At 44.0% G+C, this 19,390-nt stretch overlaps 1 protein-coding gene across 1 annotated transcript in view; it reads left to right on the top strand.

Annotated features, from left to right (window-relative positions):
- The first annotated feature begins 1,339 nt into the window (after positions 1-1,339).
- Positions 1,340-19,390, top strand: part of GLDN (gliomedin) — a 69,582-nt gene continuing 51,531 nt past the window's right edge. The window contains exon 1 of the mRNA XM_059913303.1: positions 1,340-1,994. Coding sequence (XP_059769286.1) covers positions 1,632-1,994 — 363 coding nt within the window. The 5' untranslated portion in view covers positions 1,340-1,631. The remainder of the gene's footprint in view (positions 1,995-19,390) is intronic.

Here is a 19,390-nt window from a genome sequence, read left to right as displayed (position 1 = left end):
TAGGCGCTCAGTAAGTTTTTAGTGACATAATGAAAATCTTACTGGGGCTGACCTCCAACTCTGTCTCTCCATGGCTTCTCCCCATTGGTCCTAAGCCTGACAGTTGGCATCCTATGCCTAGATGAAAAGAGATGAGGGCACATGGCAATTCTTCCAATAGGTTGGAGTTGGGAGGAACTGAACAACGTTGTCTGTATCACCCCCATCCCCTCTCAGACATCATGTCCCCATAGTTGAGGTCCTTCATGAACCACTTGGGCCTTCATGCTTTCCTGATTCCTCATCCTGGATGTTCTTTTAAGAATATGCAAGTTGGTCAATGTCCCAATTAAAACTCAGGAATCCAGACCTTGACACAGAACCTTGAAGCTCCAGCTGGCTCAGTGGCAGGGAGCCACCTCCTTCTCTGAGATAATGGGCTGTGGAAACCGCAATCTTGTCTTCTAGTTGTGGCTTCCCACACCACCAGGGCCTCCTGCAGGCCCTGGGGCCCCAGGGAGGCAGAGCCATTCTAGAGAAAGCTGAGAAAAATAGGGATGAAGAGGTCCTTGGAGGAGACTGAGAAGTGACTCTGCATGGGGGAGCGGAGGACAGTGGCCCTTGAGGCACAGCAAGCAAATGAGCTAACAGGAAATGGCTGGGGCTGTGAAGGGGTAGCCAGGAGGTACGAGGCAACTGCCCCCTCAAGTAAGACAGGCTAAGTAAGGTAAGGTCCAGCAGGGACCCAGAGTCCCAACCCTTCAGCCAGAAAGCACCTCAGAATCAGTCCAGAGTGGTCTTGGGACATGCTCAAAGTCCCCCAGCTGGGTAGCAGCAGGATAGGGTTAGAAGCAGTTCTCCTGATTTCTACCCTGGAATTTTTTTTCTCATCACCTTGCTACCTCCTAGATATGGATCTCATGGGAGAGTTCTTGGCCTGTCACATCCTGAAAAATCTCCCTTCACAGATGATTCCTGCTTGTCATGCAGGGCTGGGCTTTTCTGGTTCTGATGGGTGGCTCTTTTAACCCTCCAATGCCAGCTGTTTCCCTGTCTCTAGCCATTCCCTTCCTAGGAAAGATCGAGTGGGGTCTTCAGTGGCCACATGAGGCCTTATGACCCTGGGGAGGAATGATAGGCAGCCTGGGACCCAGCCCAGCAGCAGACCTCCCAGGGACAGTGGGCACATGCCTTGGCATCTGGGCATGCTGATCCTTTTCTCCAGAGAGGGCAGTGTGGGGGGAGGAGGGGGTGGAATCCAGCGACTTCTCAGGCCATAAGAATTCCTGCTCTCCCCCTCAGTCTGACCCTCGTTCTGCCCGTCTGGGCCACGGCAATGCCCACGCGCAGGGCAGCGGGGGAGAAGGAAGGAGAGACGGGTTTGCTGGTTTGCTTGGCCGGGCACCAGGAGCGTGAGCCCTGCCCCCCTCCGCGGACTGATTCCACTCGCTCCTCTCCCCCTCTCCGCCTGCCTGTCCCTCCGGGCTACTCGGGCGCCACCATTACTGTCCCCAACCCGCCCCGCCAGCCGGGCCAAAGGGCGGCGTGACTCACGGCGCTGCCACCAGCCCACGGCTTGCCCACAGCGTATAAAGGCTGCGGGGTTGAAAGGCGGCAGAGCCTTGCCCGACCCGGCCCGAGGCGCGCAGAGCATGGCCGGAGGCGCGGAGCGAGGCCGCGGGGGCGCAGGCTGGGGGCTGCGCGGCGCCCTGGCCGCCGTGGCCCTGCTCTCGGCGCTCAATGCTGCGGGCACGGTGTTCGCGCTGTGCCAGTGGCGCGGGCTGAGCGCGGCGCTGCGGGCGCTGGAGGCGCAGCGTGGCCGGGAGCAGCGCGAGGACAGCGATCTGCGCGCCTTCCTGGCGGAGCTGAGTCACGCACCTCGCCGGGCGCCCGCGCCACCGCCAGACCCTGTGAGCGCCGCGCGCAACAAGCGCAGCCACGGCGGGGAGCCGGCGCAGCACATCCGCGCCGAGAGCCACGACATGCTGTTGATGATGACGTACTCCATGGTGCCGGTAGGCGGGGGCTCAGCTCCCCTTGACGCCCCCGCCGGGGTGGGCGGCGTACAGTGTGGGGAGAGAGCCCTAGATGCCCTCTCCTCCCCTAGCCAGATGGCAGGGTGCCGTGGGGAGAGGTCCTGGGTGTGAGCCCGCTGGGGAAGTCACCTTGGCAAGCACCTTAGCCCTCTGGGGTCAGTTTCTTCATCTGTTAAATGGGGGAGGGGGTGAAGGGGTAAGTCTTCCACCTCTGACGTCGTTCAGTCTGCAGATAAATGAGGGGAGTAGGCAGTGTTTTTAAGAGCCTACTTCCTAACTTTGGACATAAGTTTTCACCTTCTGGTGTGCCAGGAGCCACAGCAGCCCCGGGCTGTGCCTGTGCAATTCGTAGGTGCCCCCTGAGAGCACGGAGGTAGCATTTCTGAGAGAGCGCAGGCTGCTTCAATAAAGGGATTCTTTCCCTGGCATGATCTAGTGGTCTGGCGTTTCACCTGGCCTCGGCTCATCAGCACAAGACTGCCGACGTAATAGTCTCTGTTTAAGTGAAAACAATCAGCCCTAATTTTACCAACCCCCCCGGGAGCTTTCTACGGAGAAACTTACTCTTGTGTCTAAAGTGGTTACAAATAGTGGAAATCAACATAGAGCAATTTTCTTAAAACGCAACGTCAAAGCTGAGGTTCATCATATGGGCTCTAAGAAGTCTATGGAACTTCAGAAAATGTCAGTGTGTGCTCTCGCAGGCGCGTGCATCTAGGGCGAGTCCATAGCTTTTCGTTAGATTTTCAAAGGGGCTCCATTGCACTCCTCCCAAAAGGTTTAAGAAACACTGCTGTTAAAAAAGTCTTTAAAGCAAAGCCTCAAAAATCTTTTTTCCAGTGTTAACTTTCTTTGCTTTTGCTGATTTTAACTCAATAATTATCTAACAATTACATTTAGATCACATTGCAGTTCCCCATTCCATTTAATTATCCGTTACAACCGCTATGGTCTTATTTCACTTTAAAATTACAAAGATTTCAGTTCTGTCACCTCAAGTCAAGTGTGAGCCATATTTTGGAATCCTAGGTATTTGAAGATAAATCCACTTAAACCTGTTATAGAAGCTTTTAAATATCTTACATGAGCTGAAGTGCTTTTAAAACTACATGGAGGACCTCCCTGGTGGCCCAGTGGTTGGGAGTCCACCTGCCAATGCGAGGAGGGAGGGAGGAGGGAAGAGGAGGGGGGGAAGAGTTCGAGCCCTGGTCCGGGAGGATCCCACATGCGGCAGAGCGGCTGGGCCCCTGTGCCACAGCTGCTGAGCCTGCGCTCTGGAGCCCCCGTGTGAGCCACAACTACTGAGCCTGGGAGCCACAACTGCTGAGGCCCGCGCGCCTGGAGCCCATGCTCTGCGGTGGGAGGGGCCACCGCAATGAGGGGCCCAAGCACCGCAGCTGAGAGTGGCCCCGGCTCGCCGCGGCTGGAGAGGGCCCGCGGGCAGCAGCAGGGACCCAACGCAGCCAAAAATCAATCAATCAATCAAGGAGTATTTTATATGAAAAAGATAAAATAAGACTACATGGAAGTACTACACACTTCAAACACATCTTATGAGAAAGATCACATTTTCCATTCCTGGATTCAGTTTTTACCCACGTTATCATTTAGAAATCTGGGCCCAAGCAAAAATTTCAAAAAAAAAGAACTCTGTAAAACGAAGAAATCTCCTTAAGGGAATTCACTCTTTCTTGGCTCTCCACCACGCATTTTGAGGGGTTTTTGAAACCGTCTGAGAAGGATGCATCTGAACATCAACATTTTATATTTTTAATTCTGCTTTTAAGGTAGAGGCTTATGTATCCAAATTGCATCCTGTTCAGTCACTAACCCAAGAGAACGCAGAGACTCATTTCTGTGTCAATATGAAAGCTGATTTAACTACCACCACCTGCTCTGTTGCAAGTCAGCAGAAACATTACATTTGTCAGGCTGAGAAGCACTTGTAGATTATCCCCAACTCATCCCCCACTTGCAATGGGTGTGCTTTGACCTTTTGGAGTCACTGAGGGACTTTCTATGCAGGCCAGGAGAAAGCCACCATCATATTCCTCTTGGGAGTAGTTCTCAAACAGTAGGCTTAGGGATCACCTAGGAACATATTAAAAATGCAGATTTCAGGGCCCCACCCTCAGACTTGTAGAATTATAATCTCCAGAATCGGCTTCCTTAAGAAGTCCCCTGATCCCCATTCCCCCACCTTCCCAACCCCTTGATGAGTTTGATGCAGGTGGTCTAGGTGCCACACTTTGAGAAAAGCTCCTCTAGACCATGGCTTCTTTAACTTTAATGTGCTTGTGAATATTTTGGGGATCTTGTGAAAATACAGATTCCGATTGAGAAGGTCTAAGTTGGGGCCTGAGCTTCTGCATTTGTAGCAAGTTCCCGCTGACATCAGTGCTGCTGGTCTGAGAACAACACTTTGAATAACACCGTTCCATAGCAGTGGTTGCATGTTGAAATCGTATGGGGAGTTTAAACATGACTGATGCCTAGGCCCCACCTCCCAGAGATTCTGAATTAATTGTTAGGGGTGGGTGCCCACTCACCAACACAGAGGACCTTGGCGTGCCTTCCCGATGACGGTCAGCTGTGTTAAGCATCTCACGCTCATCAGTTCTCCCTTGAGGCCTCTACTTTGGGCAGAGGAACCAACTTAATTGGTGAAAAACCTTTTACATACTTTATTTTAGCAACAATTTCACCATTCACCTTTGCAGATTTTTCTCATTTTTACTCTCTGTTTTTCTCAGAACAGAGGATTATTCACATGAGGAAACAATTTTTAAGAACTTTCTCAGGGCACCTTGAGTAGAAAAGCTGCTAAGAGAACTATTTAGTGTACAGCATGGAGGTCAGTGTGCCCACTTCTTAAGGTTGAAGTCTACACTTTCCCTCACCCTTTTATATAGCACCAGTAGGTCTTGAATGAAGGTGAAATCAGAAGTCCCATGTCCTTAGAGATCTAGGAACAAAGAAGTAAGCTGTATGCAGACTAATTTCAGCATTTTAAAAAGTCTTCCAAAATGGCTCATTTATCCAAGATGAGCCTTCTTAAGCCAACTGACACTTCTAAGTTCTGTGCTTTTGGCTGAAAGTACATCAACTCAGCGTGGTCATTCTGGTTAGCACAGTCTGACCGGAAACTGATTGGCAGCTGTAAATGACTTTGTTAAAAGGGCAACATAACTAATTATTACTTAAGTACAGTTAGTTTGGTACAGCCAAACACATTAAATCTTTAAAAGTAAGTGGGTACTTTGGAGAAAAGTAAAAGGGGCCCTGGGTACCACTGAGCTTGACCAGTAATGGAACCCATCTGCCAGGAACTCCTGCAGGAGATGCTGCTTCTGTTTAGTCTCCACTCCCTCGCCACCCCTCTTCTCACTCTTCCTCTCATCAGCTGCTCTCTCTCACCCATTCTTCAGGTCTCACTCTTATTGATGTTCTGGTAGCTTTATCATCCTCCCTGAAATCTTGGGTCGAGCACCCAAGGAAGTTTTGCTTCTCACAATGTGCACCTTAACAAGCTTTAAATGGATCAAAGATTTACATTTAAAAAATGAAACTCTAAAATTGCTAGAAGAAAATATGAGTAAATTCATTTTTAATTTTGGAATGGGGAATACCTTTCTTTCAAACTATAACTGAAAAGCCTGAAGCAAACAATAAATAAGTAAATTTAACCCCATTTAAAAAGCACACACAACAGCAAAACTGCATCACAAACAACAATAAAAACAAATGCATACACCATAAACAGAGGCAAAAGATAAATGACAAACTGGAAAGAAATATTTGCAGCTCATATCATAGGTACAGGGCTACTCTTCTGAATATATATAGCAGTTCTAGAAGTTGATGTAAAAGATAAGAATTTAATAGGGAAATCTGCAACAGAAATAGGAATCCAGTAGGAGTATGGAACAGATAGTTCTCAGGAAAAGAAATACAAATTTCTCTTAAAAACACAGGAAAAGAACTCTTGATTCAAAAATGCAAATTACAACTGCTCTGAAATATAATTTTTACCTGTCAGAATGACAACTGCAAAAGTTTTTCGACATATTTGGTTGGGGAAACTGAAGGGAAACAGACATGCTCTTGAATTGCTGTTTGGAGTGCAAAATGCTACAACCCATATGGAAGCCAATTTGGCAATACCTTTGGATTACAAACACATTTACCCTCTGACCCAGTAATCTTGCTTGTGGGAATTTATCCTGCACAACAGACTTTATCACCTCTGAAATGACGTATGCACATAGTTATTCATTGCAGAATATTTGTAAAAACAAAAGACTATTAACCTGTGTCCACTACAGGACTAGTTAAATAAACTGACCTATACATCCACTGGGATACGAGGTAGCTGTAAAACAAGAATAAGTAAATTCTCTATGTTCTGCTATGGGAACAATCCCCAGGATATATTTTAAGTGACAAAAGTGTAAGGAAGAAGGGGGAAAAAATAAATGAAATTAACAAAAGTATTAGGGAGGGTGGGGATGAGGTGGGAATGAGACTTTCACTGCATAGCTTTGTGCATCATTTTGACTTTTGAACCATGTGATTGTGTTACTCTTATCGTGAGTGAAAAGGCCATAAGCACGAGGTTACATGGCAGCTGCCCCTGGGCTGGGGGCCATAGGGCATGGTAGGGACTGCTCCAGCCCAAGGTTCATGTGCTGTGTCTATAAGGGGAGGCTTTTGCTGGTGGTTGCTGTATGAGAATGAGAGCCCAGTGTGCCTGATCTTTTGATTTTGTCAAGAAAAGTAAAAATTCTGACTTTTTTTTTTTTTAAATTTTATTTATTTATTTATTTTTGGTTGTGTTGGGTCTTCGTTTCTGTGCAAGGGCTTTCTCTAGTTGCGGCGAGCGGGGGCCCCTCTTCATCACGGTGCGGGGGCCTGTCACTATCGCGGCCTCTCTTGTTGCGGAGCACAGGCTCCAGACGCGCAGGCTCAGTAATTGTGGCTCACGGGCCTAGTTGCTCCGCAGCATGTGGGATCTTCCCAGACCAGGGCTCGAACCTGTGTCCCCTGCATTGGCAGACAGATTCTCAACCACTGCGCCACCAGGGAAGCCCAAATCTGACTTTTTATGTGAAATCTCTTGGCTTTGAAGTATTGACAAAAATTCCCTCAAAATGTTTTTGAATTGACTGGCAGTGTGTTGGCCAGACAACACTCACATTGTTAGGGGCCACGTTAAGACTTCCAAGCTTAGTTTGCAGCAGGCTCATCTCATAATCATGAGTAGTTTTGAACAAAAATGGCTTTATTTAGTTCCAGCACAACCTCCACCCCCACCACTGATTTCCCAGCCTGGTTCTGGAAGGATAGTGGTATCTATGCCATTGTTATCATTATTGGTGGTTAAATGGAGATGGTTTTTTGCATTCAGTTTGGTTTGGTTTGTTTCATTTTGTTTTGTTTCTGGCTGTCTCTAAACATTAACTCCACCTTCGGAGGATGGAGATTTCCTGTCACTATGGCTTTTCAAAAACATGTGTTCTGAAGTTCATTCTCAAGGAGGAGATTCCAGCTATGTTAAGCAGTAACACATTATAGCAAACAGAACTTTTCATGATGACTGCTATGAGGTACACTTATATGGATCTATACATTATCTTGTTTACAGGGGACAAAAATCACATTACCTGTAGTTACAGCTTCTGCTTGTATGGATGCTATATTTCCTTGAAGGAAAGGAAGGTAACCCCTGCCTTTCCCACTCCTTGAACTGGGTCACTTCCAGGGTGTAAAAGCTGAGGATTTAGACCAGGGGTTAACAAACTATGGCCTAAGGTCACATCAAGCCTGCTACTTGTTTTTGTGCAGCCCATGACTTAAGAATGATTTTTAAATTTATAAATGGATAGGAAAAAAAATCAAAAGAGGAATAATATTTTATGACACATGAACATTATATGAAATTCAAGTTTCAGTAACCATAAAGTTTTATTGGAATACATCCATGCCCACTTGTTTATGTATTGTCTGTGGCTGCTTGACACATGACAACCGGAGAACTGAGTAGTTGCACCAGAGACCATACGGCCCACGAAGCCTAATATATTTTCTGTCTTGTCCTTTGCAGAAAAGTTTGCTGACCTCTCATTTAGACAGTGGTCCATGGGAACGGAGGGGTGCTAGGGATGGTTCCTTTGGAGAGCTAATTTAGTAAAATCAGGGTTCTTCTAGCATAGGGTTAACCCTGGAGTTTAAGACCTCCCACAAGGAAACAGAGCCCAGGACAGAGCTGCCCTGAGACTGTGGTTTCACTCTAGAGGGAGGCTGTGGGGCTGAGCCAGCCCTCAAGCCTTTGCTCCCCCTAAGCTGACTTCCCAAGTCAAGAGCAGTCAATGTTAGGACAGCTTTTAGCCACCCATTTAACCCCATATCTAGGCCTTGTTTCACACCCCATCTATTCTCTTCAGTTGAAGGGGAGAAACATATACATATATAGGTCCTGTCACATGAAGTGGACCCTGATGAGAGCTCAGAGGCCTGATAGAGCAGAACAAAAAAAGACTAGGCAGCCAAAGTAATAACCCACATGGAGAGACTGGGAGGTGGGTTTCCGTGGCCTTCCTCATAGCAGCGTGTGCACGTGGGCATTTGGGATGTCACACCTGACACTGTGGGGTTAATTTGCATGTTAGAAGCCATTTCCAGGTATCAAGGGTAAGAGAGAATTTGAAGCTACATCTCTGCTAAGACTGTGTCTGGTATTGGTACTGTGAACACACCCATAAACTTCACTCACGTATCAGGTCATGATGGTATGTGAGGAAGACAGGAGAGAGTTGGCCCCTTAGCTACATCCTTCAGACACTTTCTTCATTGACACATATTTTGCACACATGCAAATAAAGCATTCAGTGTAGATGTACAGTTGTCATGATTCTCTAAGGACTTATGTGAGAAACAAATGGGTCAAGACTGAGCATCTGGACCCGTAGGGACAGGGAAGTTGTGTTGACCACATGAAAGGCATTAAACCATTTGGACCTGCTCTGAGGTCCTGAGTTGCGGAACAACTGCTCAAATCACGGGTCTTCCAATGCCAAATGGCTGTTCATCCTCCGTAAAGCCCGTGTCTCAGGATCCATCTTTGGCTGGTCCAAGCTCACCTCCACGTGGCTCTACTGCCACCTTCAGCCACTGTATTCCTGCCCTTAACTTGAGAGACCTGGGATTCCTTCTTCACAGTCAGGTTTGCAGCCAAATTCTCTCTCCCTGATGCTTCCCTGAGGTATGTTGTGGCAGTCGTCTGACCCACGAGTCAGACGGATTCTCATCCCGGGCCCACAGCTTGGTAGCTGGGCGACCTTGGGCAAGTCTTTTAATTTCCCCAATCCTCAGTTTCCTCCTCTGTAAGACTGAGATAATAGCATGCACCTCACAGGGCTGTTGGGAGGTTTAAGGGAAACAATGTAGGTAAAGGACAGTGCCTGCTATAGTCAGAGTTCCAGTAAGTGTTCATTGTTGCTGTTACTGAGATTAATCACTATGACTTTATCATGCAGCCCTCCTTGCCCAAAGCCCTCAGTATCTTGTTTCTGGGTTTACTCTTCATCTCCACTTTCTTCAGAATGCCAAGTTGTCTGATCATATGTGCTTTTATCAGCTGCTGCTTCGGGATCATATTTGGCCTTTTGAAGCCTAGGGTGGCATCACACCAACCTAAATCATCTTGTCATTGAAAACAAAACAGAATTAGCCTTGATATGGCAACAAGGCTTCTTCAACAGTTCAGGCTTTCCTGGGGCCTCACCCCTTCTTCATGGCCACTGATGACGAGGTTTGACACCCACTAGAAGAGAGTCACATTCACCCCATTTCTGACTGGCGTAGCTGTTGTTAACTCCTGATGATTCCTGTTGGTGGCAGTCCTGAAAAAAGTTTTGGGTGCTTTCATTTGGAAAATTGACAAAATGTGAGTGGAAGGTAGAGCAAAAAACTTCTAAGAAAGGAGAACAGTTTACTTCTTAGGGGTCTCATGTTCTCTAGGATATAGGTACCTATGTGAGAACTATCAAAATAGTCTTTATATCTGATAAAACATACTTATATGGAAAAAAAGACATTTTTTAAAAAAATCTACATTATTCAAACTCTCCTTCCCTCCCTCCCCTCCCCACAAGAAAAAATCCTTGACCAAATCTAGTTGACATTCAAGCTTCATTTACATGCATTTTATCTACAGACTAAAGGTCATGTTGTGTAAAACAAGATGATGATTTTAGGTTGTAATTCTTCTACAAAGGGAGCATTTTTCAGCCCATCAGTTGCTTTTTTTTTATGTAGCTCTTTGGATTTTAATAGCTCTATATTTTAAGTAGATATAATTTACTTCTAGTCTGACTAAAGTTGAGACACAATTTTCTTTACTGAAAGGTAGAGTTAAAATAACAATGCCAACTAAAGATCACTTAAAATGCAATTTGTTCTGAACGCAATAGGTAGAATAACCCCTTCATCTTGCCACTCAGAAAGTTTCTTGTGCTTATCAAAGTGCTGGGAACTTTGGAGATCCTACACGGGCTGTATGTAAAAACTGAGAAGGACTTGGAAATGTGTTGTGGATAACTGTACCCAAGCTAAAATGATGAGCTGGCAGCTGCAAAATAATTCCCCAGTTTTTCAGTAACTTAGTGTAATTGGGGTCTGGAATCCTTTCACTCAAAGGTAGAAAAGGCCCTCTCCCTTTAGGCAGCACTTGAGGACCTTGGAATCAATCCCTCTGAACAGGAAGACCTTTAGAGAAAAATCCTTTACAGTAAGCATCAGGGCAGTGACAAAGAGAGAAAATCAATCCTCACTAAAGTGATGAAGGCAGGTTTCATGGAGGAGACAGAACTTGAAATGGGCATTGAAGGGTTGGTGAGATTTGAGCAGGCAAGGAGGGAAAATCATTCCAAGTGCAGGTAATAACTTGAGCCAAGGTCTAGGGACAGGAATGAATGTGGTACAAGGCTTGGAAGAGCAAGAAGCTTTCCTGCACTGGGGAGTTTGGGCTGTGGGAGAGGAATTAAGATGACTACATGAGAGAGAGCCTTGAATTTCTACTTTTGAAAAGTTGAGAATGAATCTGATGGGTAATTGGGAGAATTTTTCATGGGGCAATCATGAAGAATGTGGTTTTATAAGACTGGTCTGGCTGTACAATGCAGGAAGGACTGCACAGGGGAGAGACAAGAGGCAGGAAGAAAGTTAGGACATTATTGCATTAGTCCAGGCAGGAAATGTTTCTGTCTGGCTAAGGTGATGGCATCAAAAATGGAGAAGATATAGACCCTAGAAATACCAAGAAATAAGAATGCATTGAACTTGGGAACTAATTGGATATAAGAAAGAGAAAGGAGCCACCTGGTCCAGATCCATCCAAAGATGGTGGCATCATGGGCAGAACTGAGGAACCTAAAGTGGGTTAGTTTAGAAGTGAGGATGCTAAATTTGTTTTGAGACTGAATATGAGATGAAAAGAGAGGAAAAAAGAGGGAAGGAAAACTGAAGCGTGAAAGAACATTCAAGGAAAGGAGAACCCATTTCTTCCAAGAAGAATTGTGTCTTCTCCATGAGAGAGGTCTTTACAAGTCTAAAAAGTAAAAGGCAGACCCGAAAGCCTTTATAATGAGTGCTGGAATCATACTATGTGTTTACTCCTAGCTCCCCTCTTAGCTGTGTGACCTTTAACAGATCACTCAACCTCTCTGAATCTCAGTTTCCTCATTTTTAATAAGGTAATGACAGTAGTATCTACCTTAGGTGTTATCATAAGGATTCAATTCAGTAATCCATGTGAAGTCCTTAGCATGGTGCCTAGAACTCAATATATGTTACCTTGTTGTTACTGATATTTAGTATCTCTCAAATCCTTCCTTTTTGTGCTTCAGGGAATTTTGAAGCCTTGTAATTAAAACAATGGAGATTGAATCAATAGAACTTGCCAGAGAAAGGGCAGGTTCTAGAATAACTCCAAGGTCTGGTATCTCGGGTGCCATAAGGGAAACACACAGACTTCTAGAAAGAATGTTATTTCCCAGATAGTCATTTTTATGGTTCGTGGGTTCAAAATATATATATATATATATATATATATATATATATATATATATATATATATATATGCTGGGTATTGAATTTAGGGACGTTAATTATACTAAGGATAATTTGCAAATATTTTATTCATGTTCAAGGTGAACTCATGCATTTATCCTTTCATAGACCAAATCTTTCTGAACCCCATAGGAACAGCATGTTTGTCAAACCAACAGTTCCATCCAGCCAGTTTTCTGATGCTAACATCATCAACAATTATTTTGTGGGTGAGCATCTCAACCCAAGGACCTCCTCTAAATATTTTCTGGGCTAACCACTTGTAGCTATTCTCTGAGCGGAGGGAGGAGGGGGCTGAGCAGGGAGTAGGTTGACAAAACATCGTCACAAATGTTTTTGCTATATACAAAGAATGCCAAAGGGCAGAGTTTGAGATAATGGATTAATTCTTTGTCCATTCCCCCAACATTGGACAAGTTACTTAACTATGGTTTATGTATACTTTTCTGACTATAAGGTGACGATAAGAATGCTTAGATAAAAATCAAAAATTAACTGAAGATGCTTGTTGAAGGGAACAATGTGAGCACAAAATATTGTTATTAACAGTTAGTGAGAGATTATTCCAGCAGTACTCCTGCTTCAGAAAACTCCATTAGAGGCCTGGGGGAGACAAGTGATTCTTAGCTCACTTCAAAGCACTCATCTCTTCCACCCCTAACCTCTTCTGCACTTATTGTCTGTATCACACAACTAAAACTTTGTGTACAGTTTTGGTCTCTAATTTGTCATCTTTGGTCACCTTGTCTCTTTAAATATATCTCCACTCTTCGCTAGACCTCTAGTGAGGTATTTGATGAATACCTCTTCACTCATAAAATGCATCCACAACTCAGCAAGGGCAAATATAGACTAAGGTATCTGCCAGTTTCTGAACCTAGTTTCTTTTCATACTAAGAGTTTTGGAGGTGTGTGTTAGTTTCGGCATGTAGTTACTGAGCACCTACTATATCACAGGCACAACTGTGGGTGCACAAGAAACAGTATGAACAAACCATGCAAATCCCTGTCCTGTTGGGGTTTATGTTTGGTGGGGGAAGGGGGGAGGAGCAGACAAGAACCAAAGTAAATAAGTAAATTATCTACAATATTAGAAAGTGATGAGTGCTGTGAAGAACAATAAAACAGCGTTGAGGATTAGGGAGCAGGAAGGGGAAGATGCAATTGGAAGTCTTCTGGGTGGGGAAGGCCTCACTAAGAAGGTGACATTTGAGCAAAAACTTGAAGGAGGTGAGGGAGTGAGCCATGTGGAAATCTAGGGGAGGGCTGTTCAGGCAGAGGGAACAGCAAGTGCAAAGACCCTGAGATAGGAGAGTGTCCCCAGAGCACAAGGAACAGCAAGAAGACTGGGAGAGGATAACTGGGGGAAAGAAGGACAAGAGGACCAGTTCAAGTAGGGCCTTGCAGGCTGTTGTGAAGACATTGGCCTTTATGGGGAGTCTTTGGAGGATTTTAGGCAGAGGAGTGATATGATCTGACCTGCCTTTTCAAAGGATCACTATGATAGGACTAGACTCTCTGTGTGGGGAGGGTGGGCAGTGGTAGCAGGGAGGCCATTTATTTAGCTACTGCAGTGAAAAAAGACAGTGGCTGAGGCCAGGGTGGTAGCAGTAGAGTGATAAGTGGGCAGTGTCTAGATATGTCTGATGTCCAGCTGATGGAATTTGCTGACAACTTGAATATGAGCGGGGGAAAAAGGAGTTCAGTGACTTCAGGGTTAGTGGCCAAGCAGCGGAAAGATAGAATTGCCATTAATGAGATAGAAGAATTGCAGATGGAACAATTTTGAGGGGAATATCAGGAGTTCAGTTTGGGGTATGTTGACATTGAGATTTCTGTTAGATGTTCAAGTGAAGATATTGAAGAGACAGCTGAATACCAGAGCCTGGGAGGGAAGGAATTCCAGTTGGAGGTATACCCAGGAAATAGTGGAGATGCTGAGCATGATAATACTCATGACCTGGACACAGGGAAGCTCTAACCAAGAGTTTATCTACTCCTTATTAAACCCAGATTATTTTACTTAAAACTCTTGTATAAACAACTAATTAAATTAATTAACTATATTGCAAGCTTTTTATACCCAGGGATTGTCTTACCTTTATAAACATGGGGCCCAACTTATCAAGTATTTGTTAATGAATAAATAGGTACTTCTAAGTCGTCAGAAATGTCTTGGAAAGAAGTTTAAAAGAAATCTTTCAGGGATTAGGTAATATGTAAGTCAGTATAACAGATGCTAAGCGCCTGTTCTGGGCAGTGTGGGTGCACACTGTGGTGATAGGAAAAACAAGAAAGGAGCCCTCAGGGAATTCATCGGCCAGTGGGAGGGGAAAATCCTCAAGCACATATGACAGAGCAAAGGATGGTAAGACCCTAAGAGAAGTAAGAATAAAATCCAGTGGGCAATCAGGAAGGGTTTCAAGAAGAAGGTGGCATTTGACCTGAAACTTGGGAGATGGGCAGGGCTTCAGAAAGGGAAAAAGGCCCTTGAACGGCAGGTGGTTCATTTTAGGTGGAGCATGATAGAGGGAGATGTAAAAAATGTCTGAAGTCCTGGCCTTCATTCTGGAAAATTATTTTGAGTATAGAATTGAGAATGTTTCCCTTTTAGTACTTGAAAGATGCCACCCCACTATCTTCTCACTTGCCTGTTTGCAGTGAGAAGCCTGCTGTTCTTGTCTTTGTTCCTCTCTGTGGGTTGTGTCTTTTCTTCCTCTGACTGCCCCTAAGATTTACCCTTTACTGAATGTTTTAAGCAGTTTTATTATTATATGCCTTAGTGTCATTTTCTTCATGTTTCTTTTGCTTGTGTTTTGCTGAGCTTATTGGAAATGTGGGTTTATAGTTCTCATTAAAATTGGGAAATTTTCTGCCATTATTTCTTCAAATATTTTTCTGCCCATCCTGCCAGCCAGGGACTCTAATTACACATGTATTGGGCTACTTTAAGTTTTTCCACAGCTCACTGATGACCTGTTTGCTTTTTAAGTCTTTTTTCTCCATGTGTTCCATTTTGTCTAGTTTCTATTGTTACGTCTTCAAATTCATTAATCTTTCCTCTGCTCTTAGTCCCACTCAGTGTACTTTTCACCTCAGACATTCTAACTTTCATTTCTATAAGTTTGAATTGGGTGTTTTTTTATATTTTTTAAATTTCTATTTAACATGTTCGGTCTTGCCTCTAGCTTCTTGAATGTTCTGTTTCCTGCTGAGGAATGAAGAATTCATTCATTCACAGCTTACTATGTGGAAAGCTACTGGCTATGTGTTGAGGTTATAAAAATAAACAAGATATATACTTCCCCTCCCCGAAATGCTTACAATTAGTGGGGAACAAACAAGTAACCAGGCAATGACAAGAGTGCCCTGATGGGAGAAGTGAGGGATGCTGTGGGGGAGATAAGAACATCTCCAACCTGAGATGGGGGAGAAAGACTTTTGGGAAAGCGACATCAGAGCTACAGCTAGGATGATATACGAAGAGTGAGAATGACTAGGAGTTTTGCAACTTTTTTTCTGATTGTTAATGTTTCCATTACAGTAACTTGGAAAATACAGAAAGATATAAAAACTCTTAATTTTAAAAGTGTTTTGCATGTTAATAAGTTAACAAAGCATGGTGACTTATGGAGAAGTTACCCTGTGATCCTTTCTGGTTTTTTTTTTTTTTTAATTGCTGAAGAATCATCAGGAGAAAAACAAAAAGACCCCCACCTCGTTAGTCAGGACTCTGTTCTCAAGGTCTGAGTTCACAGGGAGTTTTCTGGGAGAGGAAAAAAGAGAGAGAGAGACTGCAGGAACTGAAAGACGCTGGAACAAGCCCTTGTTTTTGATGGCACAGGGTAGAACTTCTCAAAGTGTGGGTGGGGGTCATCTTCATCAAAAAGACCTGGGAGCATCTGTTTAAAAATGCTGATGTCTGGGCTACATTCTGGATCTGCTGAGTCAGAATCAGTGAAGGTTGAGTCTGGAAATCTGTATGTAGATTACACTCTAGGTGATTCTAATACATCCTAAATTGAAGAATCATTGGCCAGATTGGGTGGGAGAAGATATTAGAGGCTTGGTAGTTTGATGTTTAAAAGAGCAGGGCCCAGGAGAGGGTTCAAGATGGCAGCATAGGAAGATCCTGAACTCACCTCCACCCACAGACACAACAAATCTACAACTACATATGGAATAATTCCCTCTGAAAAGGACATGAAGACTGGATGAACAGAGTCTCCAGAACAAAAGGTAAAAGGACAACATGAAGGTGAACAAGAGAAAGAGAAATATGCTCATGCCAAGGAAAAAAACACACCCTAGCCATGGAAATCCACAATCGGGAAGGATCACAAAGGCAGAGTTTTTTTCTGAGGAGCAAGGGATTTGAGCTCCACATGAGGCAACCCAGCCCTTAGATCATGCACGGGAGAGATGAGCACCCAAAACACCTGGCTTTGAAAACCAACAGGAAATATGTCCGGGAAAATTATGGAACTCTAGGGAACAGAAAACCACTGCTTAAAACGCTCATGCACAGACTCACTCAACCTGAAAATCAGTGCAAAAACACCAGATTGAAAGTGCCTGGACCATAGGTGAGGGGGACCCACTTACTCATCTTGAAGTATCTACCAAAGAGGCAGGAACCAGTTAGGACACTACCCTGGGACTGAGACACTGATGAGAGCCATTTTTGTGATCTCAGGCCGCCTTGCTAATACTGGCACTGGAGGGCGCCATTTTGGAAATCTCTATATAACCTGTTAGCCTCAACGGGCATGCCCCACCAAGAGCCCTGCCTACCCCTGTGCCTTGGCCAGGCCTTACAGCCAGCTGTGCAATAACTCATCCACCAGTGCCTGGAAGCCACCGTGGCAGGCCACACAGCCATTTCAAGGGCTAGCCCCACCCACCAGCATACAACAGCCACCACAACCAGGCTGCACAACCATTCATGGGGCCAGCTCCACCCACCAGTGTACCGCAGGAGTAGCTACAACCTGGACATAACAGGAGGGTACATGCAGCCCACATAGGGGACACCCCTGATTACTGGCACTGGTGGCCAGGTGGGATTGCACTTCTGAGCCTCACAGGACATCTCCTACATAAGGCCACTTCTTCAAGACTAGGAAAGGTAGCTGATTTACCTAATACGTAGAAACAAACACAGAAAATTAGGCAAAATGAGGAGACAGAGGAATATGTTCCAATTAAAAGAACAAGGCAAAACCTCAAAATAGGAACTAAGTGAAATGGAGATAAGCAATATACCTGATAAAGTGTTCATAATAATGATCATAAAGATGCTGACTGAACTCAGGAGAAGAATGGACAAACGCAGTGAGAATTTCACAAAAAGATAGAATATATAAGAAAATACCAAACAGAAGTTGTAAATGAATTGAAAAAAATCCACTAGAGGGGTTCAACAGCAGATTGGATGAGGTAGAAGAAGAAATCAGTGAACTGGAAGACAAAGCAATGGAACTCACCCAAACAGAGCAGCAAAATGAAAAAAAATAATTTAAAAAAATGAAGAATACCCTAAGGGAACTTTGGGACAACATCAAGTGGGATGACATTTGCATTATAGGGGTTCCAAAAGGAGAAGAGAGAGAGAGAAAAGGCCAGAATAATTATTTGAAGAAATTGTGGCTGAAAACTTTCCTAATCTGGGGAAGGAAACAGACATTCAAGACCAGGGAGCCTAGAGTTCCAAATAAGATGAACCCAAAGATACACTAAGATACATTATGATTAAAATGGTAAAAGTTAAGGATAAAGAGAGAATCTTAAGATCAGCAAGGGAAAAACAACTTGTTACATACAAGAAAAACCCCATATGACTATCAGCAAATTTTTCAGCAGAAACCTTATGGGCCAGAAGGGAGTGGCATAACATATTCAAAGTGTTGAAAGGAAAAAGCTTCCAATCAAGAATTCTCTACCAAGCAAGGCGATCATTCAGAATTGAAGGAAAAATTGAGTTTCCCAGTTAAGCAAAAGCTAAAGACATTCACCACCACTAAACTGGCTCTAATAAGAAATATTAAAGGGACTTCTTTAAGTTGAAAAAAATGGCACTAATTAATGATATGAAAACGTATGAAAGTAAAAGATTTCACTGGAAAAAGTAAATATTATATAAAGCTGGTGGATAATCACCTATAAAGCAACCAGGAATGTTAAAAAAACAAAAGTAGTAAAATTAACTACAATTAAAATAATTAGTTAAGGGCTACATAAAATTAAAAGATTTAAAATGTCTCATCACAAGTATGAAATGTGGAGGGGTGTAAAAGTATAAAGTTTTGGAATGTGTTCACATTTAAGTTGCTACCAACTTGAAACAGACTGCTATTTACATAGGATGTTATATGTGAACCTCATGGTAACCACAGGGAAAAAACTTATAGTAAATACCCAAAAGAAAATGAGAAATGAATTGAAACATACCGCTAAAGAAAACCACCAAAACACAAAGATAGAGAGAAAGAGAAGAAGAAAGGAACAAATAGGAACCACAAAAACAGCCAGAAAACAATTAACAAAATGGCAATAAGTACATACCTATCAATAATTACTTTAAATGTAGATGGAATAAAATTTCCAATCAAAAGACAAAGTAGCTGAATGGATTGAAACAAACAAACAAACAAGACTCATCTATATACTGCCTACAAGAGACTCACTTCAGAAGTAAGTACACACACACACTACTATATTTAAAAAGGATAACCAGGGGCTTCCCTGGTGGCGCAGTGGTTGAGAGTCTGCCTGCCAGTGCAGGGGACACGGGTTCGAGCCCTGGTCTGGGAGGATCCCACATGCCGCAGAGCAACTAGGCCCATGAGCCACAACTACTGAGCCTGCGCATCTGGAGCCTGTGCTCCGCAGCAGGAGAGGCCGCGACGGTGAGAGGCCCGCGCACCGCGATGAAGAGAGGCCCCCGCTTGCCACAACTGGAGAAAGCCCTCGCACAGGAAAAAAAAATGAAGACCCAACACAGCCAAAAATAAATAAATTAATTAATTTTAAAAAAAAAAGGATAACCAACAAGGACCTACTGTATAGCACAGGGAACTCTGCTCAATATTATGTGGCAGCCTGGATGGGAGGGGAGTCTGGGGGAGAATGGATACGTGTATATGTATGGCTGAGTTGCTTTGCTGTGCATCTGAAACTATCACAACATTGTTAATTGGCTACACTCCAGTATAAAATAAAAAGTTAAAAAAAAGTACAACAAAAAA

This window comes from Balaenoptera ricei, chromosome 2 (assembly GCF_028023285.1).
Source record: "Balaenoptera ricei isolate mBalRic1 chromosome 2, mBalRic1.hap2, whole genome shotgun sequence".
Taxonomy (NCBI): domain Eukaryota; kingdom Metazoa; phylum Chordata; class Mammalia; order Artiodactyla; family Balaenopteridae; genus Balaenoptera; species Balaenoptera ricei.
This window is presented reverse-complemented; position numbering and strand designations above follow the sequence as displayed.